This window comes from Phodopus roborovskii, unplaced genomic scaffold, assembly GCF_943737965.1.
Source record: "Phodopus roborovskii unplaced genomic scaffold, PHOROB, whole genome shotgun sequence".
Taxonomy (NCBI): domain Eukaryota; kingdom Metazoa; phylum Chordata; class Mammalia; order Rodentia; family Cricetidae; genus Phodopus; species Phodopus roborovskii.
The window spans coordinates 9,576,450-9,591,184 of record NW_026126602.1 but is presented as its reverse complement, the minus strand read 5'-3'; the positions used below and the strand labels follow the sequence as shown (position 1 = coordinate 9,591,184).

Here is a 14,735-nt window from a genome sequence, read left to right as displayed (position 1 = left end):
GTGGCTATTTTTTTAAGGCCATTGTTTTAAGCATTTAAACTGGGGGGGGGACAATTTGTTATACCGCAATAGATAACTAATACACCACTGTGTCAGCTTATGAAGTTCATAGTTGAGAAATAGGAAATGCCAACCATGGATTTAGTTAATTTAAAAAGAAAAATGGGGTAGGGGGAGTCTATGGTCTTTACCCTTCCCTTCTCTACATTCATACCAATGATCATTGATGAATTAGGCAAAGACAATCACAATAATAAAAGAATAATTTTAGCAATAAGTAAATATCATGTGAACGTTCTGTTTCTCATTCAAAACATAGGTTTTTCTATTTGATGCTTCCAGCTCACAGTCAACTGAAGGAAAATGTATTTTGAGAAAGTGAAACTACAGATAAGGGGGAGCTAGGTTACCCATTCTTGGTCATGGTAGAATGCGTAGATGATGCATGCCCTCCATGGTAAACAGCTTCCTCAACTATGCAGTGGCATGAGGCTTAGAGGGCTGCTATCCTGAGAGAGAGAAAGCACATCCCACTGTGACTGAACCTGACTTTACAGAGCCCCTGGGAAAACAGGTCTGCTGAGCCCAGGTTGGTAAGACACAGCAAGGGCTGTTTTGGTTAGATCCGTAATACAGTGGAAAGACTCCCGGGAACTTCCAGGGGCCAGGAAAATAAAGTAACTTTGGCAGGTAAGGAATGGATGTATGAGGGCACAGATTCAGGAAGTGGAGGGGAGAAAGATACACCCTGGTAAATGGAGGAAGGTAAAGTCCAGTGGGGAACATGGTGTAAACAAACTCATCCTAAGACGAGAATGGATTTTATACAACTAGCTGGAAGTCAGACTAATGGTCTCAGGGGGTGTAGATTACAGCCACAAGGTCAGAGGCTGCAGGATCAATTTTGTCCTGGATAGAGGAAAATTGAGAAATGTTAGGATTATATCTCAAAACAGTTCATAAAGACTCTGGCTGCCTTTGAGGATTCAACAGGAAATAATGTCTTTTTCCATTAAATGCAGTGCTAGCCAGTAATTCCTGAAACGGCCAGTAATTCCTGAAACGGCTACTGGCGTCTGCTGCCAGGTCTTTACTTTCACGCCCCCTGTGACAGCATGGGGAAGAGGCAATACCAGGACCATGTCCATGGCTGTTCTCAGAGCCATATAGTTCACCTCTACATCTCCAGTCTTATCTCAGACACATGTTCTCAACCAGGTGTCCCTGAACATGCCTAGGCTGGTCTAAAGACAACCCAGAGCCAGCATGACTGAAATCTGCTTATCTGCATTGGGCTATGGCCCATCATCACAAACTTAGCCTTAAATTAAAAAGGTGACATTCTGCCCAGCAGTGGTGGCAGAAGCCTTTAATCCCAGCACTGGGGAGGCAGATGCAGGCGGATCACTGTGAGTTCAAGACCAGCCTGGCCTACAAGATCTAGTTCCAGGTCAGCCTCTAAAACCACAGAGAAACCCTGTCTCGAAAAACCAAAAAAAAAAAAAAAAAAAAAAAAGTGGCATTCCATTATTTTCAACAACGTGGATGAAACTGGAGAACAGTGTCTTAAATGAGACAGACACCGAAAAACAAGTACCACATGACTTCACTCATATATGTCTCAAAGACACGGAGAGTGGAGGTTTGGGATCATAGCTCACTTGATAGAGTGTGTGGGTGGTGCGGTGTTTTCTATAAGAATGGCCTCTGTGAACTCACATTTCAATGTTTAGGGAGTTAGGGAGTAGCATTAGGAGGTGTGGTCTTGCTGGGGTAGATGGGGCCTTGATGGAAGCCGTGAGACACTGGGGGTGAGCTTTGGGGATTCACATGCTCAGTCCAGGTTCAGTGTCTTCCCTCCCTTCCTGCTGCCTGCTACCCAGATGCAGAACTCTCACTTCCTTCTTCAGCACCATGTCTACCTGCATATTCACCATGCTTCTTCTCACCATGACAATAATGAACTTAACCTCTGAACCTGTAAGCCAGTTCAGGATCAGCCTGGAATGCATGGAATACATGAGACTTGGTCTCAAAAACTGTTATTACCTTTTTCATTAATTTATGTGTACACATGAGAACAACAAATTTTTGAAAAGATGTGTTGTACCTGATTTAAACATTCTATAATGCATGCATCTTCCAGACATCACATTTCCCCATTAATATGGACAATATTTATGTTGTGGTGTGTTAGTTAAAAATAAATGTAAGTTTTTAAAAGAGCTATAATTATAAATACAGTACATTTAATAATTAAAAGAATGAAAGAAGTCAGACAACCTGATAGCCATCCAAACCATTAGAAATGAATACCTTTAGACCATTTTTCAGAAATTTACTAGTTACTTCAGCACACACTCCCAAGAATAAGTCAAAATAGTCGTGTTTATATCTACAAAGCTAGAAGTTCCCGGTTTCCTGGAACTGAAGTGAAATAAATGGAAATTCCACAGTAGACTGAAGCTGCCCTGGTCCACATTCCTTAAGATTTCTTCAGGTTACCCGAATGTCTACTATTCTGTTGCTTCCACATCCTGCCTCTTCATCCCTCCACCTGCCAGTATTATAATGTGGACCACTGATGCTCCCCACAAAGCCACTACTGGGAGAAGAAGCAAATCTTACTAAAGGTTTGTGAGTCAGAAATCCCTTAGCTGGGGATTGTTGATATAGCTAAACACATGTAGTTAAACACATGTTGACATGCAAGAGGCTCCAGGAATAACCCCTAGCATTAAAGAAGATAATAATTTACATTTCTTTAGTCTTGTTCTTACATCAATCACAGCCCCATTCATTTCATGTGATGTTTAGGATCTTGGTCAACTTGGGCTATTCTAACAAAATGTGTAAGACTAAGAAACTGAGCAATAGTAAATTATTGCTTACAGTTCTGAAGGCCAAGATCAAGGCTCCAATAGACACGGTTGTGGTGATATATTATTTATGATTTAATAAAGATTGCCTGAAAGATCAGAATACAAAGTCAGCCACATTAGTTAGCTATAGAAGCTGGGCAGTGGTGGCACACACCTTTAATCTCAGGACTCAGGAGACAGAGGCAGATGGATCTCTGTGAGTTCAAGGACACCCAGGGCTACATTAAAGCAAATCAGTCTTTTAAAAAAATATCAGAGCTCACAACTTTAATTGCAGCTCTAGGAAAATGGAGTCAGGACAGAATGATATGGCTGGGCAGAGAGAGGAATATGAGGCAGGAGGAGACAGGAATTCAAGGCAGTTTAGGATTCTGGGGGTTGGTAGAGAGCAATGCAGTCTGGAGATGCAATCTGAGGTTTGGTGGATGGTCCCTTCAGTCTGAGTATCGATAGAACTCTCTAGTGGCTGGCTGCTTTGCTTCTCTGCTCTTCAGCTTGAACCCCAATATCTGCTTCTGGGTTTTTATTATTTGTGCTACACATGGTATTGGATGAGGCCTTGCTTTTTCTTCCTACATGACTCCTCACATGGGGGAATGGACAACAGGGCAGAAAGGAACAAGCAGACTCTCTCAATTCCTTTCAGGTTTCTTATTAGCCAAACTCTGCCACTATGACAAAATATCTAACAGAAACAACTTGAAAGGGGGAAAGATTTATTTAACTCATAGATTCAAAAATATCAGTTCACTATCTTTGACTCTGTTGCTTCTGGTGAGGCACAGTATCATGTGTTCAGGAGAGTGTGGCAAAAGCCACTCATACCACAGCAGCCACAAAGCAGTGAGTAAGAAATGGGATTGAGAGTTGTAGGCAGATTTTCCAGTCCTACCTGCTAAATCCCAAATAGCCACTTGGAGACTTATTAATTATGAAAGCTTGGCCAATAGTTTGTTTGTTCCTAACTACTTATAACTTAAATTAACCCATATCTTTTAATGTAAATTCTTTTAAGTGACTTGGTTACCTTTATTCTGTACTCCCCAGCCTGTTTCCTCTCTGGCTGGCTAGCAACTCCATGTTTCTTCTTCCCAGCATTTCCTTTGCCCCACAAAATCCTGCCTAGCTATTGGCCATTTAGCTTTTTATTAAACCAATCACAGTGACTTACCCTTACACAATATAAAGGAATATTCCACAATATAGAGTGACTGGAGAGATGGCTTACCAGTTAAGAGCACTGGCTACTCTTCCAAAGGACCCATGTTAGATTCCCAACACCCACATAGTGGCTTATAACCATTAGTTGCCTCAGTTCTGAGCAATCTGACACTCTCCTCTGGCCTCTGTAGGTACCAGACACGGACAGTTAACAGACATATGTGTAGGCAAAACATACATACATATCAAATGTGCATTAGTCTTTAAACAATTCTGTATGAAGCCATAAAGTTGATCTTTTTTAGAGAAAGCATTTCAATGCAGACTTTATTTAGCTATGGTGTTCCTATAACTTCAAATCTTGCCATCCCTTTATGGGTTCTCATACTCGTTCTTACTGCAACATGTTCACCAGATTTTCCATCTCTCTTCCCTGAGATGCTTTGAAGTGAAGTATGATTGAATAACTGTAGTTTAAGCTTTGACAAAGTTCACGTAAATGGATTACAGGTAATTTCCTTTAAATGTGATCTTCAATGCCAGGAATACACAAAGCTCACCAGAGCAAGAACAGGAGATTTGACTGTCCAATTCACAGAAAATACCAGCACATTTGTTGAATCTAAGATACTACTGATCTTTAAATACTGTGGTACCAGATAAACTCTGATACAACACTTTCTTACCACTTAGAATCGCTCAGAATTTTATTGTGGCTGTTGTTTTCTGATGAATGTTTATTTGTGACAGTGTCTCACAATATAGCACTGGCCTGGAACTCACTGTACAGACCAGGCTAGACTTGAACTATGGAGAGCTACCTGCCTCTGCCTTCCCAATTCTGAGATTAAAGGCATTTTCTACTACATTTTTTTGTTTGTTTTTCTTTTCTTTTTGAAACTCACTAGGTAGCCCAAGCTGGCCTAGGACAAAAAGAGAAAGAGAGAAGTAGAGAAAAAGAGAAAGAGAGAAGAGGAGGAAGAAAATAAATCACCCAACAATATCACGTGTTAGATATTTTTGATTTACCAATTGTTGAGGCTGAGAACTGAAGAACAATCTAATAAATCCCTCATTGGAGAGACTAATCAATCATGAGGATGCCCACAAATACCCAGTAAGCAATGAACCACCAAGTCTACTTCATGCAGAGCTAGAGACGGGATCAAGTGCTCACTGCTTGCTTGGAAAGCAGTTGACCAAGTGAGTGTCATTCCCAACCCCAAGGAAGACGTATTAATCTAACCACTTAATATGGTTTAGACTCTTACAGATGTAACCATGAAACTGACTTTTTAAAAGCACATTACTACACTTCACTTCCCAGGAATACAAGAATGTTAAATTTTAGATGTCTTTGCACTTGACTGTAGATGGATGTTTCTTTGGCCACCAGTTCACACACACACAAAAAAAAAAAAAAAAAAAAAAAAAAAAGACACAAAGACTTATGATTAATTATGAAAGCTCAGCCTATAGCTTAGGCTTGACCTAATAGCTCTTATAACTTAACCCATTTCTATTCATCTATATGTTGTCACGTGATTTGTGGTTTTTACCTCTCCTCCTGTATGTCTTGCTCCCTCTGCATTCAGCTGGTGACCTCCTCTTTCTTCTTCCCAGAGCTCTGTGTCCCCAGAAGCCCTGCCTAACCCCTTCCTGACTAGCTAATGGCCATTTACCTCTTTATTAAACAAATCAGAGTGAAACCTCTTACACAGTGTGAAGAAATATTCCGAAAACTTGACCCTTTTGAAAATCACTTTAAGCAACAGGTAAAGCAGTCAGGCTGTGGAGGACATAGGTAAAGCAGACACCAGCAGGAATAATAATATCCCATGGACCTCAGCAATACATGAATAGCACTTTAAAATAGAATTTCCAGTGACCACATCATTCATAGATTAAGGAAATGCTGTTGTGGAATATTAGTTGAAGATGTGTTATTCATTTATGCTGTGGAATATTTGTCTAATGATGCATAGATGTGTTGCGTTCTTTTTTTGTTTGTTTGTTTGTTTTTTGTTTTTCCAAGCCAAACCTTATCCAGCTTTATTAAAGATACTTTCCTTAAACAATCATGGTATTTCAGGCAGGACATGGGCAGACAATCATTAACAGTTTACAAGAACTTCCAAACTCCCTTCTTGTATAGACTACCAAAATCAGAAAGCCACTATAAAACCCAGTGAAGTCTTCATTCAATGCTTTGAAAAGGGGAAGAGCTTAGAGTGAGGTTTGACATTAAGGATGTTGTTTAACAACTTTTCACAAGTCGACCCTGACTTTCAGAAAATGAAATGAAAACGGCAGAATTATCATTCTGAAGATCCACAATCTTGTCTATAAAAGGAACTGATGCTCCTTTGAGGATAATTATCACTGCAAAGTCCAGATTGCCCAACCAGCAAAATCAATTTTAGGGGGTCAGATTCCAACAGAGGGTTTTAAGGGAGTTAAGTTTATGTTGATGGTACAGGGGGAAGAGGATATAAAAAATGAATTTAGAGTTTTCCCACACAAGGCATTCTGTGCCTTGGTGGCCACATATGTCAACACCAGGACATCTCTCTTGAGCCATGAGGAGACCTTTAAATTGTCAAGAAGAGATGCTTTCCATCAACCATCATCAATCCATCCATCTTAGGAGACATTATGCTAGTGACATATGTGCTTCCCCCCCACCAAAACAATGAAGTGTTCTGTGTGCTAATAATATAGCTTAAAAATAAATAAATAAATAAAACAAGATTCCTCATTTTTATAAAACTTGATAAAAAAAATAGTATTTCAAACTGTACAGTCACCAGAAGTACACAGTTATCAAAATGCACACATCTCACTTGGCATCTCCAGCACCTTCAGCTTTCTGTGCCTGGTCTGTTTTGGCATCTCCATTTTCTGCAGGATTATTTGCATCCTTGCCAGCATCTGCTTTCCCCTTCTTCCCCTTGGGTACCTTCTCTCCCTTCTTCTTTGCAGGGGCCTTTTTAGGCTTGGGCTCTGGCTTTGGAGGAGCAGGTTTAGCAGACAACCTTGTGGATCTTCTCTGTGGCTTGTCCTTCACCTTGGCTTTATCTCCTTTAGTATCCCCTTCAGCCTTTCTTTGGGGCATGGCGATGGAGGACAGCAGCGCTGCAGGGCTGCAGCTGTGCACGGGTTTGGTCCAGCCGGGGGTGGTTCTCGCTACTTCTTCACACTGCTCCGTGTTGCATTCTTTTATGTTACATTTGTATAACTCTGTAAAACTATGTTACTTTGCCTGCTTAAAACACTGATTGCTTTAATAAAGAAGTGAACAGCCAGTAGCTAAGCCAGAGAGAGAAAAAGGCAAGACTGGCAGACAGAGAGAATAAATAGGAAGAGAAAGAAGAAAGGAGGAGCAAGAAAAGAAGGACATGAGGACACATGGGCCAGCCACCCAGCCACACAACCAGTCACAGAGTGAGAAATAAAGAAAGGTATATAGAATAGAGAAAGGTAAAAGCCTGGAGGCAAAAGATAGATACAAAAAGTTAAGAAAAGCTGGCTAGAAATAAGCCAAGCTCCAGCAGCACAAGCTGTCATGGCGGCCCGGCTGTTAAGTTTGTATGCTCGCCGCCTTTCGGCAGCAGCAGCGGTACGAGGGCTCCCAGGTGCCCGCGTTCGCTGGGAATCCTCCAGGGCTGTAATCTCTCCGTCTGCTGTGGAGAGAAAGCGGCAACAAGAACCGACCATGCGCTGGCAGGAGGACCCAGAACCCGAGGACGAAAACGTCTACGCGAAGAACCCAGACTTTCATGGTTATGACCAGGACCCTGTGGTGGACGTCTGGAATATGCGGGCTGTCTTCTTTGGTTTTCCCATCGTCCTGGTCTTGAGTACCACCTTTGTGGCATATCTGCCTGACTACAGAATGCAAGAGTGGGCCCGCCGAGAAGCTGAGAGACTTGTGAAATATCGAGAAGCCAATGGCCTCCCCATCATGGAATCCAACTGTTTTGATCCCAGCAAGATCCAGTTACCAGAAGATGAGTGATGAATTACTGAGAAGGGCTTAAGAAGCACACTACTTTGTCCACCTCCTGCCTGTTATTCTCCTGGTTCCTCCAAGCACCTTATTAAAGGGATTGAAAGAAAAAAAAAAGAAAAGAAAAGAAAAGAAATAAGCCAAGCTAAGGCCAAACATTTATAATTAAGAATAAGTCTCTGTATTTATCTGGGAGCTGGGTGGCAGGCCCCCAAAGAGTGTAAGAAAAATAAATAAATAAAACTACAAAGATCAAAAATCTACATCTCAAACACTGTAGATGTAAATACAAAGAGTGTGAAAAAACCTGGGCAGGTGATGAGGTTCAGGACACGCCTCGGCATCTGAGAAAACAAGAGCACCATCTTTCTCACTTCTCCTTTTCATCAGTCATAAAACCTTGTTCTAGAAACATCTTCCCTATACCAGAAAAGAAAGGAGCACACTTATCCCTGAAGACAGAGGCAGGCAGGCAGACACACACCACACACACACACACACACACACACACACACACACACTTGGAACAAAAGGTTTTGCTAAGTTTCCCACAGTTCATTACCATCGGATGAGACCCCCTTTCTCCACTCATGCTTTTTCAAGTATAATTTTTTTTTTTTTTTACATTCAGGTATTTAGTTGAGAAGGGGGCATGTACACACGCTGTGTTGTGGAAGTCAGAGAGCAGTTTATGGGAGTCAGTTCTCTCCTGCTGGGTGGGGTCCAGGGCTGGGACTCAGGTTGCCAGGATTGGTGGCAAGTACCTTTATCCAATGCAGCCATGTCACAATCTGGTAAAGATGGAAGGGGAGAAAGGACTCCACAAAGTTGACCTCTGATCTCCACACATGCACCATAGCACAAGCATAGATGATTTTTGTTTTTTGTTTTTTGTTTTTTGTTTTTTTTAATTTTAAGTCACAGATTTACTTGTTTCTTTGGGTCTTCATTTCTGAGGGCTCCTGTAATCATGATTATATATTTTTTTTTTTGAATTCCAATTTCTTCTTGTTAATCTGCTGTTTGATAAAGATACCTCAGCCATGAACCTTGCAATTGATGGAGAAAATATATTAATTTTCTCATCTGTAATGATGAAAGATTCAGATCCTCAAAATGTAGATAAGAGTATGAATTAAAAATGTCTTGCCAGGCATGGTGGTACGTGTCTTTAATCCCAGCAGTTGGGGCAAAAGCAGGCAGAGCTCTATGACTTTAAGCCAGCCTGCTTTATATACAGAGTTCCAAGATAGGCAAGACTACATAGAGAGACCCTGTCTCAAAAACAAAACAAACAAAATTTCTTACACCATTTTTTAAATTAATTAATTAATTTTTGTATTTTCAAGACAGTGTTTCTCTGTGTAACAGCCCTGGCTATCCTGGTCTGGAACTCACAAAGATCCTCCTGCCTCTGCCTCCTGAGTGCTGGGAGTAAATGCATGTGCCGCCACCACCACCTGGCTTTATTAATTTATTTTTTTACATTCCAATCCCAGTTCCCCCAGTCCTCCCCACCCCACCTCCCACCTGCTCCTCAGAGAGGGTAAGGCCTCCCCTAGGAGGCTACTAAGTCTGTCCTATTATCTCATTGTCACCCCTACCTCACCCCCCCAGCCCCGTGTCTAGGCTGAACAAGGTATCTCTTCATATAGAATGAGCGCCACTAAGTCAGTTTGTGTATTAGAGTTAGATCATAGACCCAGTGGCCTCATAGATTGTCCTAGCCGCACCATTGCCACCTATATTAAGGGAGTCTAGTTTGGTCTTCTGCAGATTCCCCATTTGTAAAACCTGAGTCAGTGATCTTTCACCAGCTTGGGTCACCTGATTCTGTGGGTTTCCCCATCATGGTCTTGACTCCTTTGTTCATATGATGGCTCATGCCTTCATTTCAGTTATACTCCAGGAGCTTGTCCAATGGCTGTTGTGGATTTTTACATCTGCTTCCATCTGTTTCTAGAAGAGGGTTCTAACTTCTCTGGGGTTTTGTATTGTAAGCTGGGTATCTTTTGCTTTATGTCTGGAATCCACTTATGAGTGAGTACACACTATATTTGTCTTTCTGGGTCTGAGTTGCCTTATCTAGGATGGTTTTTTCTATTTCTGTACATTTTCCTACAAATTTTGGGATGTCATTGTTTCTTACCGCTGAGTAGTACTCCATTGTGTAAATGTACCACATTTTCTTTATCCATTCTTCAGTTGAGGGGCATCTATGTTGCTTTCAAGTTCTGACTATTGCAAATAATGTTGCTATGAACATAGTTGAGCAAATGTCCTTTGGTGTGAATGTGCCTCCTTTGGGTATATGCCAAAAAGTGATTTGCAGGGTCCTGAGGTGGGTTGATTCTTAATTTTCTAAGGAATCACCATACTGATTTCTACAGCAGCTGTACAAGTTTGCACTCCCACCAGCAGTGGAGGAGTGTTTCCCTTACTCCACATCCTCTCCAGCATAAGCTGTCATTAGTGTGTTTGATCTTAGCCATTCTATTCAGAGTAAAATGGTATCTCAGAGTTGTTTTGATCTGCATTTCCCTGATGACTAAGGATGTTGAACATTTCCTTAAGTGCCTTTTTGCCATTTGAGACTGTTCTGTTGAGAATTTCTTACTCAATTTTTTAAGGCAACACATTTTATATTTGTTACTGATATTTGAAGATGGAGTTTCTGTCTTGCCTAGTACCACAGTCATTTAGTCCCAAATAAATGCACTGAGGCTTGTATTAATTATAAACTGTTAGGCCAATGGCTCAGGTTTCTTAACTACTCCTCTCTTAATTATTATCACATTTCTATTAAACTGTGTATTGCCGTGAGGCTGTGGCTTATCCATAATGTTCCAGCATGTTACTCCTTTGGCGGCTATATGGTGTCTCCTTTTCAAGTCTCTCTCTGCCTTTCTCATTCCCAGAATTCTCCTCCTCTGGTAGCCCCACCTATACTTGCTACCAAGCTAACGGCTAGTCAGCATTTATTCATCAACCAATCAGAGAAACATATATTCACAACATACCGAAGGATACCCCCATCAAATATTGACTTTAAATATAAAATTAAATTAATATTTAAATATTATATGTAGGCATTGGACTCTTTCCTTTAAATCACTAGAACTTTTATGTCATAGTAGCCTTACTCAGGCTTGTGTTGGATCCAATAGAGGGAAAACTATTTCCTTCTAGTCAAAAGAATGGAATATGCCTCTGGCCTGGAGGAAGACCTAACATTCCAAGCTACCCAAAACATGAGCTAAAACAGTTGGGCCAATCAGTCACCTACCTAAGAGACCACTGATCAGAAAGACAAATTCATCTAATGCCCTGATAAAGAGATTGGAGGAATAATTATCTCCCTAATAACATAATGTGCTTTTCTTTCCCAGAAGACTCAAACCTGGAACAGGAAGTTGCTGTGAGGTTCCGTGATGTCTACCAACCTTTCTATGTTCTGACCCAGAAGGCTGTAACTATTTTTAAAAGTTAAAAACATTGTCCCTGGGTTGCCTTCTAAGGAGACTAACGATCCTGGGGTGGGGGGTGGGGGCAATTATCTCAGCAATTTACTTCCAGTAACACAAAACACAGCTTTTCACTGGTGAAAAGTGGACACTTAGTCTTGTTAAATGCCACATTCTTTTTTAAAATTATAATGGTCAAGAGAGAGGCAGCTCAGCAGTTAAGAGCACTTGCTTGATGGGAGATGTTATTCTGTAAATGTTTCTCTTATTGGTTAATGAATAAAGCACTGTTGGCAAATAGGAAGGAAGGTGGGACTAGGAGACAAGGAGGATTCTGGGAGATGTAGTAGGGAGGAATCAAGATGGAGGCTTTTGAGAGAAGAGGTCCAGACCCTCTTGGTAAAATAAGGCCATGTGGAAGCATTTAGACTAATAGAAATGGGTTAATATTTAAGACAGGGCTAGCCAAAAAGAAATGCTAGTAACTGGCCAACAGCTTTATATCTATTTGGGGCTGACACAGCTGTGAGACCAGGCTGGCAGGAAAGTGCTTGTAACAAATTGTCCCTGGGCTGCCTTCTAAGAAGACAGCTTTTCACTGGTGAAAAGTGGACACTTAGTCTTGTTAAATGCCACATTTATTTTAAAAATTATAATAAAGGGGCAAGAGAGAGGGAGCTCAGCAGTTAAGAGCAGTTGCTGCTCTTGCAGAGGACCCAAGTTCATTTCCCAGCACCTATGTTGGACAGCTCACAACTGCCTGTGACAGTAGCTCCTAGAAATCTGACACCTTCTTCTGACTTCCACAGGCACCAATACACATGGCATTCACTCATACAGACATACAGATATTCACTAAGCAGAGACAATAAATAGAAGATAACAATGGAGAAAACGCAACTAAAGTGGTTTCGGTGAAAGCTTCATCCATTTATAATGATTGATGAAAAATCTTTTCATGTCCAGCACAGCCTGGAAATTTCTCTTTCAACCAAAGTAAACAAGTACAGGGCCTACTTCTCAGAACCCGGAACACAATTCTTGTCTAGATACTACACACATGAAGGAGAGCAACTGACCTGTGCTCTCCTGGCACCTGACTGTGAGCCCCTACGCAGTAACCCAGAAAAATTATCGAGAAAAAGAAAGCTCAATTCCCTGAGCTTAGTTTGAGGTCAGAGTTCAGGGTTAGCCCAAGGCCATGCATCCCAGCTTCGAAAGGCTGAAAGAGCAACTGCAAACACTCTGCTCGTGTTCATTTCGATATTGTAATGGGCCACCTCTATTTTAGGTGCCTAGAAGAATGAGATGAGTGGCTCAGGAGTTCCTGGTTGGTTCTCCAAAATTTTTAACAAGGAGAAAGAATAACTCCAGAAGTGAGTTAATGCAGGAGTTTGTCCCAAAGTGAGTGGCTGAGGGGACTGAGAGACACTTAGAGGTCTCCAGTTTGAAAGTGAAAGCATCCAAAGAGAAAGTTCTTCCTGACCCAGGGCAGTGTGGAGCCCATGGGAGCTTCCCTCTGCTCTCTGAAGGTTCCAACAATGATGCTATTAAAACAGAAAAAAAGGCCACCCGTTCATGATATGCACAGGGGTGTGAGAACCCAACAACCCAGTGAGGGTCAGAAGCTGATGTGCCCCTTTCATGGGAAGGAAGCGTGACTGGGTAGAGGTGATTATAGTGGAAATGAATGTACTCAGAGACAGGAAATAGGCTGAGACAGGTTTGTTCTGGGTTCACTGACATCTTCCTTCTTGCCACATGCATCAATTTCCCTGGTCAATGAGGTATCTGAATAATGGATAATAAACCCACAATTTAATATCTTCTGGAAGATTCGGCCTTGAAGGTAGATAAGGAAGGTGTAAGGATTCAGGCATTATGCTGGCCTGCTCCTGTCACCTGGCAGAACGTACTCAGGCAGCACTCTGGCCAGACCAGGGTTCCATGGTTTTGTAGCCTGCAGGCAGGTGTAAAGGACCTCTTTAAAAGACAGACCCCTGCCCATTTAGGCTCTCTTTCTGGTTCTTCTCTCTCTCTCTCTCTCTCTCTCTCTCTCTCTCTCTCTCTCTCTCCCTCTCTCCCTCTTGTCTTCTGTTCCTGGTGTCTATTTCTCTTCCTTTCCCCCTCAATCCCCTTTCTAAATAAACTTCTCTCTCAAGCTGTCTGCCTGGTGTGTTTGTTCCTCCGTCTTGGTCACCCTTGCCTGCTATGGAGCCCGCTAGGGTCTCTCACATGGTCCCTTACTTTTGGGACCCACACAGGATGTCCCACCTTCTCCAGCTTTATCTTATCATTAAAAGAAAAGAACAACAGAAAGCCCTGTCCATCATTTTCTTCTCTCTTGAGGCTCTCAGTTTAAAGGCCAAAGTGGCACCAAGTGTGGTGGTGCGTGACTTCGATCTCAGTACTCCAGTACTCCGGAGGTAGAAGCAGGTGGACCTCTGTGTGCTCAGGCTAGCCTGGTTTACATGAGCTCTAGGCTAGAAGGCTACATGGTGATAAGACGCTGCATAAATAAATATATAAATAAATAAATGTCTAGAGTGGCATACCTGAGAGTATGGTTTTCCGAGGCTCAGCCCTAAGCAGTCTCCTAGGTGCATGTATTGAGGCATTGCCTATCATCCTGGAGCACTGAACAAGGATTCTGATATTCGAGCTCTCCGCACAGCCTGCTTGCAGCATGGGATGTTCAATTAGCAGCAGAAAAAAGAAAGGGCCCCTGATAAGCAGAAGCAACATCATAGTGCAGCTGGGTGCAGGATAAGAGTGGCATGGGACATTCCGAAAGGTCAGCAGACAAAACACAAAAGTGCCTAACAAAAGAGGAGAGTAGGCACACTGCAGAGACCCTTCCCTTAGGCTCTCACGCTAAAGGTTTCACTCAGTCCCCAACAGGGAAGAACAATGAATTCAGAGCAGAACCACACTGGAAGGGATTTGGACTCTTTCTGTGTAAAGCAATGGTCACATTCAGCCCAGCAAAAACTGGATCTAGTTCTCTTCCCAGGCCTGCATTTTGTCATTCTTAATTAACGCCATTTTTATCGCTTCGAAGTCCCAAGCTAATGAAGCCCTCTAGGTATTCTTACAGCTGTATTCAGAGAAACACATCTGACCACGACAGCCCAGAATCCGTGCCCTTCTGAGGCAGACAGGGTAAACAATGTCCTTCACTCCACAGAATGCTCTCCTAATAAGCCCCGTGTCACAATG

At 42.0% G+C, this 14,735-nt stretch overlaps 2 protein-coding genes across 2 annotated transcripts; one reads left to right on the top strand and one right to left on the bottom strand.

Annotated features, from left to right (window-relative positions):
• Positions 1-6,826: 6,826 nt before the first annotated feature.
• Positions 6,827-7,158, bottom strand: LOC127237388 (non-histone chromosomal protein HMG-17-like). The gene has a single exon (XM_051205638.1). The coding sequence runs from the start codon at positions 7,156-7,158 to the stop codon at positions 6,883-6,885; it is 276 nt and encodes a 91-aa protein (XP_051061595.1). The 3' UTR covers positions 6,827-6,882.
• Positions 7,159-7,593: 435 nt separating this feature from the next.
• LOC127237386 (NADH dehydrogenase [ubiquinone] 1 beta subcomplex subunit 11, mitochondrial-like) lies at positions 7,594-8,137 on the top strand. Its single transcript, XM_051205637.1, has one exon. The coding sequence runs from the start codon at positions 7,609-7,611 to the stop codon at positions 8,059-8,061; it is 453 nt and encodes a 150-aa protein (XP_051061594.1). The 5' UTR covers positions 7,594-7,608; the 3' UTR covers positions 8,062-8,137.
• Positions 8,138-14,735: the final 6,598 nt, after the last annotated feature.